Source organism: Pituophis catenifer, unplaced genomic scaffold (assembly GCF_029215685.1).
Source record: "Pituophis catenifer annectens isolate HBS135680 unplaced genomic scaffold, rPitCat1.0.hap2 SCAF_8, whole genome shotgun sequence".
Lineage (NCBI taxonomy): Eukaryota > Metazoa > Chordata > Lepidosauria > Squamata > Colubridae > Pituophis > Pituophis catenifer.
The window spans coordinates 67011611-67026752 of NW_027256888.1; the positions used below are offsets into that span (position 1 = coordinate 67011611).

Below are 15142 nucleotides of genomic sequence, written 5' to 3' on the forward strand. Positions count from 1 at the left end.
TCAAACACCCCCCCCCCCAATAATTTCAAATGAATTAGGCAAGATTCTTTTAAGTGTAATTTAACTGAATATTTACAACTTTATTTATTAAGTAGCTGTTCACTTCTGAAGGTTGCAAGGGAGCTCATTTAAATTCTTTAACATAAAAATATTGAGAGCACAATAAGAAAAACAATAAATATTTCAGTTTTGCAACTATAGGAGGTGAAAAGAATACAGAAAGAAAGCTCTGAAATACATGTTTTGTTAATAGTGGTGATGCGCAGTACGGTTATATATGATTTCAATGTTCTACGTAGGTCTTTTATAATATATGCGATCCCTAAGTCAAAAAGTAATTTGATAGAATCAGTGTTAATAGATGTTATTTATATAAACACAATATAGATTGTTATTGTTTAAATATCCCGAACAAGATAGTGTTGTGGCCCGCAGGCGGCCAACGGAGCTGGCAGCAGAGTCGGACAGTGAGGAGGTCGGGGAGGAACTTGAGTCAGTCCTGGGGACTGGGGAAAGCTTGGACGAGGGCTCTGCGTTGAAGGCAGAGAGGGAGATAGACAGCAGCGAGGCAGAGGAACAGTTGGAGCCTGTTCCCAGTGTGCGCATGCGCAGAGCTGCCAGAAGACAAGAACAATTCAGAAAGCAGGGTCGACTCCAGAGTAAGGCCACATCTTGGAGATAATTGGCCCCTCCCATAGGAAATAAAAGAGGAGCAAACAGGGAGTGGGCTTTTGCAGGAAACAATTCGTTCATTCCGTGACTCTGAGAGACTCTGTTCCCAAAGTTTTGCTTTGTACTGCAGTTTACATGTACAGCTTGCCAAACTTGTACTGCAATTTACGTGGCAGCTTGCCAAACGAGATAAGGTGTGTTGAAAAATATTCCTTTGAAAAACTGTTTGGACAAACCTTGCTGACTGTGAATGAACGTAATTCACAGTTGTGTAAATAAAAGAGGTTTTGCCAGTAATTCCTGCCTCCTGCTTGTTAAGGGAGCCTAGGTCAGAACAGATAGTGCCATGAAAGAATAAAACATGATTACCTGTGAATCTATCCATGATTATTCATCCATAAGTATCAATACTAAATGGATGGATTTAAAGACATCAGTATATTCATACAGAATACTCTTACTCTTTCAAGAATCAGTAAAAGAACTATTCCACTCCCCTGTATCATTTATTGCTTTAGTCATGATGGTTACTAAGCTAAACAAAATAGTTTGTTACCCCATCATTAGTTTTATTTCAACAGCTTCATAATTAACAGAAATTAAGAACTGACCAGCAGAAGTCCAGGAACAATAAAAATGTAGCTGGGAAAGTGTTTGAATCCTAGATAAAGTCACCCGTCAGCACCAGTTAAAGGTAAAGGTAAAGGTTCCCCTCGCACATATGTGCTAGTTGTTCCTGACTCTAGGGGGTGGTGCTCATCTCCATTTCAAAGCCAAAGAGCCAGAACTGTCCGAAGACGTTTCTATGGTCATGTGGCTGGCATGACTAAATGCCAAAGGTGCACGGAACGCTCTTACCTTCCCACGAAAGGTGGTCCCTATTTTTCTACTTGTATTTTTTACGTGCTTTCAAACTGCTAGGTTGGCAGAAGCTGGAACATGTAACTGAAGCTCAGCCCATTATGTGGCAGTAGAAATTTGAACCACTGAACTGCCGACCTTTCGATCAACAAGCTTAGCATCTTAGCCACTGAACCACCACATCCCTTGTGAGCACCAGGTACTTGCTATTAAATCTTGCAGTAAAGTGATATTTCCATATGGCAATAGCGCTTAGAATATAGCAAAAATGCCTAGACTTATATTTGCAGCACTTTCTGATCATACAGTCCCCAATAATCTGGCTCCTCATTTTACTGACCTCAGGAGGATGGAAGTCTGTGTCAATCTTGAGCCATTCAGAATGAAACTCCAGATTGTGGACAGAATTTGCCTGCAATAATGCATTCTAGCCACTGCACTAGCAGGGCTCATAAACTATACCTGTGATGGCAAACCTATGGCATGCGTGCCACAGGTGGCACGCATAGCCATATCAGTGGGCACGTGAGCTCAGCTGATTTTCGGGCCTTCTGGGCCCATCAGAAGTAGTGAAACAGGCTGTTTCCTGTGTCCAAAAGGCCTCAGGGGGTGGTGGGGAAGGCCCATTTTTTCCCCAACCTCCAGAGCCTTTCTAGGATTCTGGGGAGGGCGAAAACAGCCTTCCCCACCCCCTCTGGAGGCCCTCCGTAGGCCGGAAATGGCCCATTTGCCAACTTCCGGTGGGACCGGAAGTTGGAAAATGGGCCATTTTCACCCTCCCCAGACTCCTAGAAAGGCTCTGGAGGCTGAGGAGAGCAAAAAACGGGCCTTCCAGTCCCACCAGAAGTTGGCAAATGGGCCATTTTTGGCCTCTGGAGGGCCTCTGGGGGGGATGGGGAAGGGTGTTTTCGCCCTCCCCAGACTCCTAGAAAGGCTCTAGAGGCTGGGGAAAGCAAAAAACAGGCTTACCGTTCCATTGTGTGCCAGAAGTGGAGGAAGCGTGGGGGGGTCACGTGCGCATGCACAGGGGCAGGGCACATAGAATTATGGTTGTGGACATGTGTGTGCATGACCCCCCCCCCACTCCTGGCATGTGATGGCAAAAAGGTTAGCCATTACTGCACTATACACTAGTGGAGCTATTAATTCTTCTTTTTTTATCTTTTATTCTTGTTTACAGAAACTAATACTGGCAGTGATGAAAGGGAGCGTTATAAAACTGAGAAGGACAGGAAGGAATCACTGTGTTTAGAGAATAACCCAACGTAAGGTGAATCTTGCCTTTGAGTAATTGCTGTTGTTGTTTTTAAAATATAAATTTTATTAAATAATTTTTAACAATATGAAAGCGATATATATTTGGAAAGAAAATAAGAAAGAATACTAAGAAAGATAAAATTTAGAAACAGAAAAGTTATAGAAGAAGTGGCTTGTGATTTTTTTTTTTGGCATGGGTTGTTATAAATGCATTTATATTTTCCCCTCTCCCTCTAAATTTACATCGTAATTTCCTTCCTCCATTAGCCAATCTTTCTAACCATCAAATCCATCAATCACATGTTCAGTTTTTTCTTTTGTTCAGCAAAAAGTCCATAATTTTTCTTACTATAATTTTATTGAAGAAAATTTAACTAGAGAAAAGCAATAGAAATGTTACGAAATAAAATAAGGAGTGAAGAAAGAAAATAGAAAAGGGGGAAAAAAAGAAAAGGGGAAAAAATGCCTTTGAGAAATTGTTGAAGAATTTTCTTCTCCTAGAGAACCCACCATTTTGAGTTTTGTTTTGTTTTGACCACAGATTTGAGGGAGAATCTCAAAAAAGCCATTTGTGCCTTGTTATAGCATTATTTCCAGTGTCATTGTGGTCAATGGGTTAGCTGTCAGTTACAATATCCCACTGGTAGTCGGCAGGGGGGAGTTCTAAAATTTTTTACTACCGGCTCTGTGGGCGTGGCTCATTTTGTGGGCGTGGCTTGATGGTCATGTGAAAATTCTTTAGCAGAGGTACTGATCTACCAGGTTTTTAACAGCTTGCAGAGCTGTACCGGTCTACTCATTTGTTTTTGGAGGCACTGGTCTACCCATTTATTTTTGCAGGCACCGGTCTACTCATTTATTTTCTTTTAACACTGATCAGCTGTAGGGTGGCCATTTGAAGCCCCGCCGCAAGAGGACTCAGGAGGCAGCAATAGATTGGGGGTGGGGCCAAATAAAAGGTAAGAATAATGCAGGGGGGGCGGGGGCAGGGGGGCAGAACCAGTTCGGTGACATCATGTCATCACCACTACTGGCTCAGTGGAACCGGGCTGAACCAGGAGGAACCCACCACTGATAGTCGATAGGAGAAAATTATGAATGTTTCCCTTCTACTTAAAAGTTTGAATGAAGTGGTTCTTGCTCTCAATTTCTATTAAATTAATGGAGATATTAATGGAAAAAGTATTTTCCAATTAACATATCATGGAAGGGGCAAGGGAAGCAAATGTGTTATGATACTAACTCTGCAACTCAACAATGAAAAGGTAGAATTTGCATTGTGATGTCATGACACATATTTCATCATTTTGGCATCACTGTAATTAGGAATGAACACCTGCGTCTTTAATAATTTGATATTTGAAAGTAAACCAATAATAAGTACAGCACAACAGTGGAATAAACTGTACAGGAAAATAATTAGTGAACAATAATGCTAATAAGACAAAATTCCAAACTCCATTCTCATAATGTCTTAGTTCAAGAACCATTTTTATGTTATAAATAATAACGATATATATTCATTCCTCAAATTGGTGTTCTCTAGAATGTGTTAGAATTTTAATTTCTGTATAGCATTTGCCAACTGATTATTGGATTTGAACTTCAAACATTTGGGCAGATTAATGCATGCATACCAAAGGTGGTATTCAGCAGGTCCTGACCAGTTCTGGAGAACCGGTAGTGGAAATTTTGAGTAGTTCAGAGAACTGGTAAATACCACCTCTGACAGGCCCTGCCCCCATCTATTCTCTGCCTCTCGAGTCCCAGCTGATCGGGAGGAAATGGGGATTTTGCAGTAACCTTTCCCTGGAGTGGGGTGGGAATCAGGAGTGGGTTCCACTTACCTTTACTACCGGTTTGCAGCGGAGCGTGCATGCTTCTATGCATGCATGCAGATCACCCATGATGATGTTGTGGCGGGTGGGCGGAGCCTCCCGCTGGTTTTACTACCAGTTCTATAGAACCGGACCAAACCAGGAGCAACCCACCACTGGTGGAAATGGAGATTTCACAGTATCCTTCCCCTGCCATGCCCACCAAGCCACGCCCAAAGAACCGATAGTAAAAATTTTTGAATCCCACCACTGATGCATACTCTCCTACACATATTGTTTGGAAAAAAAAAAGTGGGGGGTTGCATAATAATTCCTTCTCAGCCACAAAAATCAACTTGTTTTGTCAGAAGTTTCAAAGGGAACAGAATTTTAAGTGTCAGCTGGTGCGTTCACTCACCTCAGCAATGAAAGACTTGGCTGTCGAAGGGTTCATTACCAAAATGGCCCGCCTCAGCGTGTCCCGATAGCGGTTGAGTTCTTCAATCCGCATGGTGGTGAAGAGTCCTGTGATCATTTTATTGATGTTGTTCTCCACTTTCTGAAGTGCTACATCCATTCCCTGCTGAGATACTTTGTCCAAAAACTCTTGTATTCCACGGATATCTGGGAACATCAAAAACTCATCAGAATGCTAATTACCAAATAGAACACAGACAAAACCAATTTGGTCTTATCTGGAGAAAGGTATTGTGCCTCACGTTAAACAACCACCACCCTGAAGCCACATTAACTTAATATTCATTGCAACTGTTTGTTAGCTAGATTCCTGACATGTCCTAAAGGACTAATTTGTGAGTAGAAATTTTTAGGCATTAGTTTATTTTGAAAAGAACAATAAAAAAAAAAGAATTTAATTATCCCTGGTTTGTTTTCCTTGGATGCTCATAGTATGAGACCAAATCCTGACAGACTGTGTTGTTTATTAAGTAACACCTGCCAAGAAAAGGGACAATAAATTATCAAAAGGCAATCTACCACTGATTTTACTCCACCTGATAGAACCCAGAAATCACATTATAACAATAGCCCCCCCTGTCAACAGGAAAAAATATTTAATTTAGAAGTGGAAAACATTTACAGCAATGGCACTTACAGTAAATACGTCAAAAGAATTGAGAATATAAACGAGTGTCTATACTAGGCAGAGTCATACTTTGAGACCAATTGCATGGATACACCTTCAAAATCTAATGATAGGAAAAATTTTAAAGAAGCCAGGTACAAATTAATATGAACTGAGAAGGATGGGCTACACAATGGTAATGGGTAGGAAAAAAATAATTCCTCTCTTTGACACTCTAACTAAAAATAAGTTTCTAAAACTGATTAATTACATCTCAAATTAAAATTAGAGTGCTTCAGGCTTTTTCTGAAATGCAGATAGCACCTTAGATGATATCTGTCAGGTCTATTCTAAGGAGAAAAATATTAAAGTTCTCTGCTTCTACTCTTACTTACCTGAAATTTCCCAGGTTTGATCATTAAAAAAAACAAACTAAAATAAAATCACCTCACTCAAGCATTTGACTTTACACGAGTATTAGTTCTTACTTTGAAAGCAGCTCTTCATTTCCATCTGTCTATTTAAAGTTTTGTTCAGGTATGAGTTGACAATATTGGATATATGTATCATGTCAAAAGCTGCCAGAAGTATACTGAATGGTTAAAAAAAGCCCAACAGTTGTTTTTGCCAGCGTTGTTGCAATAATTATTTGACTGAGGACTGATTTAGATATATCTGCTTTCATAGAAAATCTAAAATACTTTGGGCTTAGCCTTCCTTGGACTGACCTGATGAATGGAAATAGTCAGAACTGGATGCCAGAATTTTGCTTGAAGATAATTAAGGTAAAGGTAAAGGTTCCCCTCGCACAATTGTGCTAGTCATTGCTGACTCTAGGGGGTGGTGCTCATTTCTGTTTCAAACCCAAAGAGTCAGCACTGTCTGAAGACGTCTCTGTGGTCATGTGACTGGCATGACTAAGTGCCAAAGGCGCACAGAACACTGTTATCTTCCCACCAAAGGTGGTCACTATTTTTCTACTTGCATTTTTTATGTGCTTTCGAACTGCTAGGTTGGCAGAAGCTGGGACAAGGAACGGGAGCGGCACTAGGGATTCGAACCACTGAACTGCTGACCTTTCGATTGACAAGTTCAGGGTCTTAGCCACTGAGCTATCGAGACCCTTGAAAATAATTAGGCAGCCCAAACTAACCTTCTAAAAAGGAAGAACAATTTAGAAGTGTAGATATATACATATAAATGCATATATGTAGGTAACTTAATGTCCCTGAGCAACAATGGACCGTAAATGTCTCTTTTGGCACTGACAGACTTTTTACTAAAGTCAGACTTTTTACAGGGGACAGACTTTAGTAAAAAGTCTGTCAGTGCCAAAAGAGACATTTATGGACTGCCTTTGAGTTTCTTTAGTTTCTCATTTTTAAAAATGAGAAGCTGGTGTATGACAAAGCAAAGCAGCAGAGCCCATCATTTTTATACCTGAGAACACTCACATTGAGCCACACTGACATTTTTAAGACATCAAAGTGATAAGTGGCTGCAGTACAGTAGGGTTGGAAACTCATCTGCTCAGAAAAAGGTTTTTTTTAAAAAAAAAAAAAAACATTAGGGTACAAAAAACCCTAGTGGGACATGATGGCTCAGTGGCTAAGATGCTGAGCTTGTCGATCGAAAGGTCGGCAGTTCAGCGGTTCGAATCCCTAGTGCCGCATAACGAGGTGAGCTCCCGTTACTTGTCCCAGCTTCTGCCAATCTAGCAGTTTTAAAGCACGTAAAAAAATGCATGTAGAAAAATAGGGACCACCTTTGGTGGGAAGGTAACAGCGTTCCATGCACTTTTGGCATTTAGTCATGATGGCCACATAACCACGGAGACGTCTTCGGACAGCGCTGGCTCTTCGGCTTTGAAACGGAGATGAGCACCGCCCCCTAGAGTGGGGAATGATTAGCACATATGTGCGAGGGGAACCTTTACCAAAAACCCTCCTGTTGGCCACAGTGTAGGACACAATCAGCAGCAATGACACTAGCTTGTTTTCTGCTTAATGATTATTTTGTGGCTTGCCACCTTTCATGGCAGCCACATTATGATAGGCTCAAGATCCAGGTTGATCTCGACAGACTTGAACACTGGGTTCTATCTAACAAAATGAAACTCAATGTAGAGAAAAGTAAAGTCCTACACTTAGGTAAGAAAAACCAAAAGTACACATATAAACTGGGTGAAACCAGGCTTAATAGCAGTAACTGTGAGAGGTATCTTGGAGTCATAGTGGACACCCAGTTAAGTATGAGCCAACAGTGTGGGGGCAGCCAAAATAGCCATGCAATCCTAAATTGCATTAACAGACGGATTCAATCAAGATCAAGTGAGGTACTAATACCACTCTATAAAGCCTTAGTAAAACCACACCTAGAGTACTGCATCCAGTTTTGGTCACCACACTATAAAAAAATATGTTGAGACTCTAGAAAAAGTGCAGAGAAGAGCAACCAAGATGATTAGGGGACTGGAGCAGTGGTGGTATTCAGCCGGTTCTATCCAGTTTGAGTGAACAGGGATGCTCTACCCACCTGCCTGGATGTCATCACATCCCATTTTTGACTCTCTGCACATGGGTGGAAGGCTCTTCGCCTGTGCGGAGGTGGTGCATGTGAGCCAAGCATGCGCGTACGCGCTCACATTTGTGAACTGGTAGCGAAGGTAAGTGAATACCACCCCTGGACTGGAGGCTAAAACATACAATGAATGGTTGCAGGAACTGGGCATGGCTAATCTAGTGAAGAGAAGGACTAGGGGAGACATGATAGCAGTGTTCCAATAATTGAGGGGCTGCCACAGAGAGGAAGGGGTCAAGCTATTTTCCAAGGCATCCGAAGGCCAGAGAAGAAATAATGGATGGAAACTGATCAAGGGGAGATTCAACCTAGAAATAAGGAGAAATTTTCTGACAGTGAGAACAACCAACCAATGGAACAGAAGTTGCCTTCAGAAGTCATGGGAGCTTCATCACTGGAAGCTTTCAAGAAGAGATTGGACTGCCATTTGTCAGAAATGGTGTAAGGTCTCCTACTTAGGCCAGGGGTTGGACTAGATGACCTACAAGGTCGCTTCCAACTCTGTTAATCTGAAACCATTCAAAATATCTTTGGCATGTTCAAAGTGAGCTTATTACTGCATTAATTAATTCTTTACTTATGTGAGAGATTTCACACTTACTTCGTGGCTTTAAGCCAGCCTGGAGTTCTTCTTTAAAATGATCAAAATGGTGAAATGTTGTAGGACAAATGTTCTTTGGACATGGTGCGGGTAGTCCTTGACTCAAAACAGTTCATTTAGTGACTGTTCAAAGTTACAACGGCACTGAAAAAAGGGACTTATGATCATTTTTCACACTTACGACCGTTGTAGCATCCCCATGGTCACATGATCAAAATTCAGATGCTTGGCAACTGACACATTTTTATGATGGTTGCAGGGTCCCTCCCTGGATCATGTGATCCCATTTTGCGACCTTCCAACAAGCAAAGTCAATGGGAAGCCAGATTCACTTAACAACTTAAGAACTGCAGTGATTCACTTAACAACTGTGGCAGGGAAGGTCGTAAAACAGGACAAAACTCCCTTAACAAATGTCTCCCTTATTAACAGAAATTTTGGGATCAATTCTGTTCAAAAGCCAAGGACTTAACTGTATTATGTTAAGTCTGACATACTTGCTTAGAGTTTATTTCCTCTGCACAGGGATTAATATGGAAATAGTTCATTGAAAATGAAAAAAAAAAAAAACTGAATCCGTGCTTTTACCATGTTTCCACAAAAATAAGACATGCCCTGATAATAAGCCCTCCCCCCAAAATAATCTCTCCCTGAAAATAAGCCCTCCCTGAAAATATTTAAACGCATGCATAGCAGGTCCCCGCCATTTCCTCTGGTCAGAGTTAGGGAAACATAGCTGAAAATCAGGTAAGACAGCAAGAGGAGCCCCATTTTGCTCCACGCCCCAAAATAATAAGACCTCCCCAAAAATAAGACCAAGCACTTATTTCAGGGTTCAAAAGAATATAAGACAGGGTCTTATTTTTGGGGAAACATGATAGGAAATTGGGACTTACAATTCTCCCACAGCCAGCAGATATGAATCTGAACCCGAGCCCAAGGAAGAGAATGGCCTTTTCTAGATAAATCAAGGGATATAATTGAAGTATTTAGCTAGATCCTTCAGTAAGTTTCAAGTAGCACTAAACACTGAATAATGGCTTAGTGCTGCTAAAGTATACACTCATTCTAAAAATATCCTTCCAAAAGATAGTCGGTGATGGTTAATTGCAGCTCCCATTTAATGTCTAAATCAGGGAAATTAAATTCAGTCTAATCAGCACTGTTAGAGGTCTTTTTGGCACTTCAAGGACAATTTAAGAAGCAACACAATTATCTAAACGACTACAAATGTGCCAGATTTAAAGTGCATCATAAAAATATATGTTTTATCTTTAACCCTGGAATATCTAAGGGTATTCCTGCAGACTTGCAGAATTAGTACAAAATTTGAAATAAGGTTTCAGGGTTTTTTTTAAAAAAAATAGGCATGAGTGAATTTATATCCTTTTGTTGTGTATAGCTTATACCCAAACAGAGAATTATTATTTTTCCCTCATGTGCTCAAAGTTCAATAGGTATAATTCATAGAAAAATATATTTAGGAGAACTTGTGCAGTACTGGAAATAAGAAATTAAAATATTTACCAAGAAAATATATATATATATATATATACCGTGTTTCCTCGTATATAAGACCTTGTCTTATATTTTTTGGAACCCTGAAATAAGTACTTGGCCTTATTTTTGGTGAGGTCTTATTATTTTGGGCTCATGAAGCAAGATGGGGCTCCTCTTGCAGTCTTACCTGATTTCCAGCACTGCGTTTAAATATTTTCAGGGAGGGCTTATTTTAGTGCATGTGCTCAAAAGCCTGATTGGGCTTACACACACACACACACACACACACACACACACACAAGTCTTGGCGTATTCAGGTCTTTTCCCGTGTAAGATTGAGAGTATCTTGGTGACATTTCGACGTTTATATATATATAAATTTTACAATGATAAAAATAGGCATAATTCATAGAAAAATACATTTAGGAAATGTACACTTTCCTAAATACATTCATATCTAGTGTGAGAAGTAAGTACTTAGTAAGACTCATTAGTAATATATAATATTTACAATCTTCTTTCCATGGCTATTGTAAGGATTACAATAAAATAATGTACCGAAGTCTTCAGAATATTCCAAAAATATTATAGAAGTGGTAATTATTATCGTTATAAGTATTATTATTATTAAATCATATTAAAATAAGTGATAATTATACACTGCAGAATTAGAATGCCACCAACAGCTTTTAACAGAATTATAGCATTAACTTTCTTCCATATCCATTACTTAAAAGATAAAAATTATATTAATTCCTCTAAATCCCCTTTTGATCATCTCTGTCTTTAAATTTCTATTTTCTGCCAGCATTATAATTTAAAGGGAACAGTCCAGTAGTGGGTTTCAAAACCTGTCGCTATTGGTTCACTCATGGGCGCGTGCCTGCTCGCGTGCACAACGCTTCTGCGCATGCACAGAAGTGTCCAGGGGGGTGGGCGGAGCCTCCCGATGCCACTGTTACCGGTTCGCCCGATCCGGTAGCAACCCACCACTGAAACAGTCCATAGATAAGAGACATTAGGCAATTTTGAACTCAGGCCAGGATAAAACTGTATCTAACAATAAACTAGTTTCTATCAAAACAATCAGTCAAGTGCTGAAGTAATTGAGATTCTGGTCTAGTATCTAGCTCAGAGCAGCTACCTGGATAACAAATATGAAGAAGAGAGGGCAGAAAAGACAGAGAAACTGATGAGGAGGAGCTATCAGGATTTAATGTGACAAATCTAACACACATGAATTTTTTTGGCATAAAGGCTTTTATGCTGGGATGCCAACCAATAGTATTCCTAAGCCAAATCCTCCAGAAAGAGACCTTTATCTTCATTGCTAAAACTTTCATCCTTCAATCACATTTTCATTGTCCTGCTCATTGAAAGCAACGAACAGAAATCCATTCTGCATGTTGCTAGAACATTATTTTATATTTTCAGTTAATGTTGAAATAATTACAGAAAAAAATAGAGATAGGATGGTAAGTTAAGCTTTAACTGAATTTAAACTCTACACCAACCAAAGTAGAAATTGGGACTCTAGCTCATTTATTAGATGTCCAAATGAATTGTCCCCATCAAAACTGCTTCCTTAACCACCTTTCCCCCAAAAAAGTCAATTCTCTTCTATATAATTTCTGTTTAAGTCACAGAATGACAGAGTTCTTTTCTGAACTAGAGGTTTATAATTTTGTTACTGGCAGCAATTGAAACAGAAAAACAGAGCATTGCAGGCTGTTGTGCTTTTTTTTTTACAATATACAGTGGCATTATTTATAGTAGGCATTCACAACAAACAAGAGAATAACACTTAGACATACTGTATATACAAACCCCCCATAGTGCTTTACAGTACTCTCTAGCAGTTTACAACACTAGCATATTGCCTCCAACAATCTGGGTCCTCATTTTACTGTCCTCAGAAGGATGAAAGGCTGAGTCAACCTTGAACTGGTCAGGATCGATCTTCTGGCTTGGGCAGAGTTAGCCTGCAATACTGCATTCTAACCATTGCTCCACTAGGGGTCCTGGCAAGTATATACAACCCAATATTGGTGTTCACCCAATGTCCACTTTCTCATAAGTCTTCTTTCCAGAGACGATCCTCCTCTAGCTTTCTTGCTTCCTCCTCCTTTCTATCTGTCTCCCTCGTCCATTTTTGTCCTTGACAAGAGAGTAAAAAGAAAGGAAAGGAGTAAAAAGACTCCTCATTGTAGTCTCCTGGCACTGCTCAGACTAACAGCTTTATCTCTGTTGAGATAAGAACCTTTCTCAGGGTCTTCTGCCCAGTTATTCCCCATAGCTAAAAGCTTCTCTACCAACACCTGAACTTCTCCTTCTATTCTAGGGTCTTGGGTGAAGCCACTGCAAGTAGCCAGCCAGCCCATTCTTGGGTCTACAATGGAGGCCGCATACATCTAGATCAGGAGTCACCAACCTTTTGGGCCTCAGGGATGACTAAATTCATAATTTTAAATCCCACGGACCACTAATATGATTTTTTTAAAAAAGATAAATATAAAAAATGCAAATATTTTTTCTGCAAACCACCAAAATTTTCTCCCAGACTACTAGTTGGTGACTGCTGGTCTAGATCTTCCCTTCCCTTCTTCCAGAGAAGTCACCTATTAACTTCTATACTTGACCAGACCCAACAAGGCTCCACACACATAACTTGTCTCTTCAGCCTTTCTCTCTAGTTACCTTATTTACAGAGTTTTCCTCTTATTTCCTTCTGTATCTTACCCTCTCTCTACTTTTTAGGTTAGACCAGTAGCATGTGTCCCAGCAACTGACGTGATAAATATTTGCCCCCCCCCCCCCACCATGCTCAACTCCACAACACCTATATACCAGGCTGGACCAATGGGATTGCTCTCTCAACATCTCACCATACCAAACTTGCTAGCAGCCAATATCAGCTCATCAGGCCTTTGGGCCGCAAAGCTTCTCATCAAAACCAGAATTGAGTTGCTTTTTCATTTTTTTACTCACTATAATGGCTAGCTCATGCCAGCAGAATAGTAACCATGGCAAGCTGCTAAAACCCATATGTCACAATTCAATATATATGGCAGCCTTTTAACTATAGAAAGGCAATGGAAAGGAAGGAAATAAATACATCTTCAGTGTACTGTTAATACTTCTGTACATATATATAAAATCCAAGTAGTCCTTTGAGTTGTGCTTAACTGAAATGCTACAACAATAGCAATTCAGCTTCCAAATTCAAATTGGTTTGAAGTTGACATATTTTTCATTTTGGAAAAGAGCTTGACATGTTTCTCACTTTGGAAAAGAAGTAAGGAAGAAAATATTTTGGAGCCCATCCAGTTGGACTAGGAGGGAAAGAAATAGCCCAGTTGCTAATCTTAAAGCAAACAATAAATGGATTTGAAAACTAAAATATTCTCAGCTGAAAATTTGACTGACAGATGGCAATCTACACAAGATTACGGTTCATTTACTGTGGCATGTTCTAAAGAATGTCACAGTGGATTGTTGCTTTGATATCTTAGTAGTCATTATTTTCTTGCAGTTAAATTCTAAACCAACCAAAATAAAAGCCGTGTCTTCAGTTAATTTATCATTAGTCATGAAAAATAATTGACACACTCCATGATCAGCTGTAAGGTTACAGTGTGTTCACTGAAATTTAGGAAGGATGAACGCACACACATCCCAAATATTTAAGTTGCATTCATAATGAATAATCTAATCTAATCAAAGAGGGAGAAACTGTGGAAAAGGGTATGTCTTGATAAGGGTAACAAAAAGAAAGCTACAATCTTCCCCACTTTTTCTCCCTTAAGCTTAAGGGGGGAAAAAACCTACAAAAACAAATCAACTGTAAGGTAACAGAAAATCTATACATTACCAACAAAGGCTGCAATAATTCAAGTATACCATCATTACATTTTATAGAAGAAACATCATTTTCCCCCAAATAAAATGTTTTCTTCTCCTACCACTTCTGCGGGGATCAAATTATTCAGTTAAAGGGAAATGCATTTAAAACAAAAACAAAAACACCACCACCAGGTGATTTATGCAAAAGGCTGCTTTGTTCCCAGGAAAGCCACCGTATTACAAACGACACTGTCCAAATTCTTATCAACAGTGCTTTGTGAACCTGTTGCGGTCATTCTTCTTCGCTCAGTGATTGCTGTAGCAACAGAGGTGCTTCATCACAGGAATGAATTGCACGCTATTCAGGCAGAGTGAAACGGCTGAGGTGGAATTTGAGTTCTCTGGACAAAATGCTGAAGATGCTCTCCAGTTTCACGTGAAACTTTTAGCACGCGTAATTGGCACAAGAGGATCTTCTTGGCTTGCTCTCTGTCAATTATGCATTTTCATTCAATTGTCCTGCGTCCTAAATTATGTTATGTTATGTGTGTAATTCAGGCCGACCGATTAAAAGAAGTTCTCAATATTGAACGTGACCACAAAATGGGGAAGCCGTCACCAATGACATGATGATGGACACACTGGGAAAATCTCGATTATTTATTTCTATAACATATATATAGCTGCCCATATCTAATGATTCTAGGTGGCTCACGACCATCTATTAAAAATAAGGATAAAAATCAAGCTACACTTATCCTCAGGCGCCAGACCTAACAACTTCCCAGCAAAACCCACATCCCAGCCAGTGATGGAATTCAATTTTTTTTTACTACCGGTTCTGTGGGCGTGGCTTGGTGGGCGTGGTGTGGCTTGGTGGGCGTGGCTTGGTGGGCATGGCAGGGGAAGGATACTGCAAAATCCTCA

At 39.9% G+C, this 15142-nt stretch overlaps 1 protein-coding gene across 1 annotated transcript in view; it reads right to left on the reverse strand.

Moving 5' to 3' along the window:
• Nucleotides 1-15142, reverse strand: part of GRID2 (glutamate ionotropic receptor delta type subunit 2) — a 1156109-nt gene that overhangs the window by 455305 nt on the left and 685662 nt on the right. The window contains exon 4 of the mRNA XM_070948519.1: nucleotides 5026-5231. Coding sequence (XP_070804620.1) covers nucleotides 5026-5231 — 206 coding nt within the window. The remainder of the gene's footprint in view (nucleotides 1-5025; nucleotides 5232-15142) is intronic.